The sequence below is a fragment of the Rattus rattus genome, chromosome 9 (genome assembly GCF_011064425.1).
Source record: "Rattus rattus isolate New Zealand chromosome 9, Rrattus_CSIRO_v1, whole genome shotgun sequence".
Taxonomy (NCBI): Eukaryota; Metazoa; Chordata; class Mammalia; order Rodentia; family Muridae; genus Rattus; species Rattus rattus.
The window spans coordinates 39,999,597-40,004,551 of NC_046162.1; the positions used below are offsets into that span (position 1 = coordinate 39,999,597).

Genomic DNA, 4,955 nt, shown 5'->3' on the forward strand with positions numbered 1-4,955 from the left:
CTGAGGCAGAAGAGTTCTGTCTTCGTGGAAAATCAGAGGGGCGTTTGCGCCCTCATCCCAGGGAACACATTGCACTGTCTGGAGATTTTTGCTAAGTTGTTGCAGTACTGGGAGCTGTATGAGAGAGCCTTCTCAAGCACTCAGAACAACCTTGTGGAACCAGTTCTCTCCTTCCACCTTCTCGTGCATTCCAGGGGCCACACTCAAGCTGTCAGGCCTGTGTAAGCCTTTGCCTAGGGAGCCACAGTTTCCGCTCCTGGAATTTTTTTTTTTTTTTTTAAATTTCAGCAGTTAAGGAGGATGAGATGTTCTACCGCCACCTAGTGGGCAGAAGAGTTCACCTCTCAGCTACAAAGTGAGTTCAAATTCAAATCCCCATCCCCCACCAGCAAAGACTCCTCTAGCCCCAAATGTCTGTAGCTGTGGCAATGAAGCCACACTGATTTGCATGGACATTGGTTCGTGCTCTACGATGAGTCAGTTGATGCTGTTCCTATGCGTGCCCCATTCGTTTCCTTCTTGTTAGTGAGTCTTAATGTCCCTTTGAAGGGTAAAAAGCCTGTTGCTTTATTAAAATACTGACCTTCATTGTCTTACAGGCTCTTGGACCCTGATGAGAACATCCTCATCATCCCCGGTTGTCATGGCTCCAGCCTCACGGTAAAGTCTGACTGATATGATACTCCATGGGAACATTTGTTCCATGCTTGAAAGCCCTAGTTGGGGATTTTTTTTTTTTTAATCCCTTCATCATGGGGCCCCACTTAGCAGTTTATTCACAAAGCATAAAGGAGAAAGGGGGAAGAAGAGAAGAGAGGAGAGCAGAGATGAGGCACCTGGAGAGGGTGGTGGTGGACAGTGGGCACTGGCCCCAGTGTGTACTTATGTTACCCATGCCATATTCTCCCTCGTCTTTCACAATGAAGAGGCCAAGTGCTTCCCCCCAGGGCCACCTCCATTCACTCCAGCTCTGTGGATGTGGAAGACTCACACTTGATGCTACTCCTGATGGTCCCACCTCCCTGAGGCTCGCCGAGCTGAGTTACTTTTCCGTGGAGTGGCCTCGCTCTCTGACTGTTCTGTCTTTGCAGAGATGACCCTGCCAGGGGAGGAGCACACTCAAAGGTAAGGTCACCTAAGCTGCTCAAGGTCCTGAGCGCTCTGGAGGAGGGTGAGTCTGGCAGCAACAGGGAGGAGATTTTCATTGCACCCCCTAACAATGCCTCCGAGGACCTCACTGATGAGGATTCTGGGGAAGAAGACAGTGACCAGAATAGTGCCCAGCTGCCTGGCTGGGTGCTGCGTGCATCAGTCCTGTCTGAGAACTCAGACCCTAAGGAAGAAGAGTGGGGAGGGAGAGGAGGTGGAAGAGAAAGAAGAGGAGGAGGAGGAGGAGGAGAACAACCCAGAGCTGGAAAGCCTTGGGTCCTCATATAGAGGACATTAAAACCAAGGAGCTGAGTCCTCTGGGCCTCTTTGAACTGTTTTATCATGACTGGACAATCAGTTTCATTGTTAATGAAACCAACCGTTATGCTCAGCAGAAAAATATCACCCTGGACCTCACAGCCCAGGAACTGAAGTGTGTTTTGGGCATCTTGATTTTAAGTGAGTATATCTCCTATCCAAGGAGGCGGACGTTTTGGGAAACATCTCCTGATTCTGATCAGTAGCTGGTGTTATTAGAAGGGACAGATTTGAGCTGATCTTCTCTTACCTGCATTTTGTAGATAACAGTGAACCCGATGAAAGTGATAGTTTTGCCAAGGTCAGGCCCCCCTCATCATCAGTATGAACTGTAACTTCCAGAACTCCTGGAAGAGTTCTACAGTTTTGGCAAATCCATCTGTGAGTACTTTGGGCACGGGGACCCAAGCAGCTATACTCAAGGAAGCCAGTCCGTCTGGGCTACAAGATTTGCTGTGGGACGACCAGCAGAGGCTACCTGGTGTGGTTTCAACCTTCACAGGGCACTCTGTTCACCAAGCCCGACAGAGGCTTGGATGTAGGGGCCAGTATGGTGGTCAGGTTTGTGGATGCACTTCAGGAATGTGGCTGCCTGCCATGTCACATATTCCTTGATAAGGTCTTTACAAGTGTCAAACCGATGTCCATTTTGAGGGAAAAGGGGGTGAAAGCCACAGGAACTGTTTGTGAGTACAGGACTGAGTGCTGTCCCCTCAAGGATGCCAAAGAATTGAGGAAAATGAGAAAGGGCTCTTTTGACTACAGGGTGGATGAAAGCCAGGAGATCATTGTGTGCCGCTGGAGCAACAGCCACGTGGTAAACATCTGCTCCAATGCGGTGAGCATAGAGCCAGTCAGACACCCAGCCACAACCTGGGAGCAGCCAAAGCTCAGACACAGGTCCACCAACCATCCCTGGTGAAGCTTGATCAGGAAAAGGCCAGAGGGGTTGGCCGAATGGACCAGAATATCGCCAAGTATAAGGTGAAGATCCGGGGCATGAAGAGGTACCTGAGCTTCATCGGCTACATCATCGACGCAGCCCTCAACAATGCGTGGCAGCTGCATAGGGTGTGCTGCCAGGACGGGCACGTGGACCTACATTCCTTCCGCAGCTACGTGGCCCGCGTGTATCTGGAGAGCAATGAGGACACATCCTCACCCGGGAGGCGGAGCCCGTGGGTGGAAACTGAGAGCCGCTTCAATATGATTGGACACTGGATTGTCCATTAAGACAAAAGGACCCAGTGTGCCCTCTGCCACTCACAGACCAACACCTGCTGTGAAAAGTGCCAGAAGGGTGTCCATGCCAAGTGCTTCCAAGAGTACCACATTCCGTGAGGCCTGAGACCTGCTTCTTCCAGCTACAGTGACATCACCAGGAACACTTGTGGGTTTTCTATGTAGCATTTTTGACACCCATTACTAATGTCTTGGTTTTATATTCTCTCCCAGGCCCCATCACAGTTCTCTTTTAAATTTTGTATTCTATTATGCCTATGTGTCATGTAAAGTTGTATTTATGTTAGTAACTGCACATGTTTGTAGACTTGTATTTACACTCTAACTTCTTTAAACTGATTCAAATAAAAGTTGTCCTGTAGTATGTATTTGAGTCTGGGTAAAGATAGCCACCTTTCATGAGTAGTGGAAAGTGAAATGGTTTTGCTATTGTATTCATGGTCCATGCTGTCTGTTAAATGTCCTAATGAAAGCTTCAGAACCTTAGCGATCTCGTACTTGCCCAAAACTGCAAATGTTCTCCAAAGACGTGGAGATGAGAAACAATAGTAGAGGTGTGGAGAGATACTGTCTGCTGGCAATGAACTGCCAAAAGCAGCAGTTGCTGACCCCTTCTTCACTGACTGCACTTGCTGTGTAAAGCCAATAGTTGATGAGCACAAAAGGTGGTGAGCACTTACAGCATCCTGGGGAAGTGGAAATCTGTTCACCCTTTCTGGACAACTTAATAAGGTCAGCTCAAAATCCTAAAGGATATATTCAGAGAATAAAGCAGATATTCAGTCTGTAAGTGATAAAAGTCAATAAAGTGGGGGGAGAAAATAGAGCCTCCAACCAAGAGAGTCCTATAGTCACTGTAGAAGTAAAGATGGCATCAAAGTCCACTGTTCAAACACTCCCTATAAATGTGTAGGCACGAATGGAAATAGGACAAAGTGTCTCTTCACAAGATACTTCACTTGGGACATTGACAGCATGATCCATCTCTTCGCCATTGCTCCTGCCCCCAACATGGTATGCTGTAGTACCCCCATGGACGCACAGCCCAAATTTCAAACCTCAAGGAAACAGGCAGATTCAACTGGAGTGACATTCTGCAAAACACACAAGTATACCCTTGGGAAGTGTAAGGTTCGTGGAAAACAAGAGAAGACCCAGGGTTACCGGGGAAGAAAGACAACCAAAGGTATGGAGAGAGCTTACCAATAGGCTTACAGCAGAGGATGGTGGGATAGCTAATGGAGATTGGATAAGGCTTACAAATTAACTTCCTTCTCTGGCTTTGGTAGCTATACACTGGTCATCCTTGGAAGATACATAAAGGGATCTAGTCAAATATTGGAAGCTTTTTGTAATCTTCAAGTAATTTCAGACTGGACATTAGAAAAATATCATACATTTTTGAGGGCTTATTTCCGCCTGTGGGAATCTAGCCCAGGGCAGGAGAGACAGCAGCACCTGAAGTGCTTGGCTTTGTTACGTCTATTGTTTACCTCATGGACACCTGGTTGTGGCATGTGAATGAAGGTCAGAGGATAACTTGCAAGAGGCTGGTTCTCTCCTTCTACCCTGTCAGGTCCAGCGGAATGATCTCCAGTCAGACTTACTAGTTGCTAGTAACACTCAGACACACTATGCAATACATATATAAAGGTGTGTGTATATGTGTGTGTGTGTTTAATTTTTTTTTAAATCTTGCCTAGACACTTTGAATATTTCTTATCAAGAAGTTTTTTGTTGATCTGTGTTTTACTGTCCAGCTTTCTCTATCACAGTGGGAATATCATCCCATACTTGCAAGTACTTTATTTTACTAGTGATCCAAGTACACGAATTAAGATGGTCCTAGAAAGAGTCTTCTAAAAGCTTTTTAATGGCTTATTGTTCATTCCTTCCTCATGAGTTCGAAGAAATATTCCCACTCTGGCACAAATAGCCTATGGCCATAGTTGATTTCCTTCCCAGTCTACTACCTAAAGTTAAAGTTAAATTCTATATTCGAAACAGGATTATCATATGTTCCAGTAGTCTCACTAGTGGGTATGTGTGTAGCAAAAAGAATTAAAGGTCTAGAAGAGATACTTGTTTACAGGGGTTTATTATAGTATTATTTCAGCAACTAAAAGGAGGGAATTACAGTGTCCTCCTTTCTTTCTGTTGCTAAAATAAAATATCCTGAAAAAAAGCAACTTAAGGGAGGAAGGGTTTACTTTAGCTCACAATTCTAGGTTACAATCCATCATTGT

The 4,955-nt window shown here is 46.0% G+C and overlaps 1 protein-coding gene across 1 annotated transcript; it reads left to right on the forward strand.

Annotated features, from left to right (window-relative positions):
* Nucleotides 1-1,059: 1,059 nt before the first annotated feature.
* Nucleotides 1,060-2,998, forward strand: Pgbd2 (piggyBac transposable element derived 2). The gene is given in 5 exon segments (XM_032913661.1): nucleotides 1,060-1,125; nucleotides 1,731-1,810; nucleotides 1,813-1,863; nucleotides 1,866-2,324; nucleotides 2,327-2,998. Coding segments are annotated over 4 exon segments (1,011 nt in total). The 5' UTR covers nucleotides 1,060-1,125; nucleotides 1,731-1,791; the 3' UTR covers nucleotides 2,809-2,998.
* Nucleotides 2,999-4,955: the final 1,957 nt, after the last annotated feature.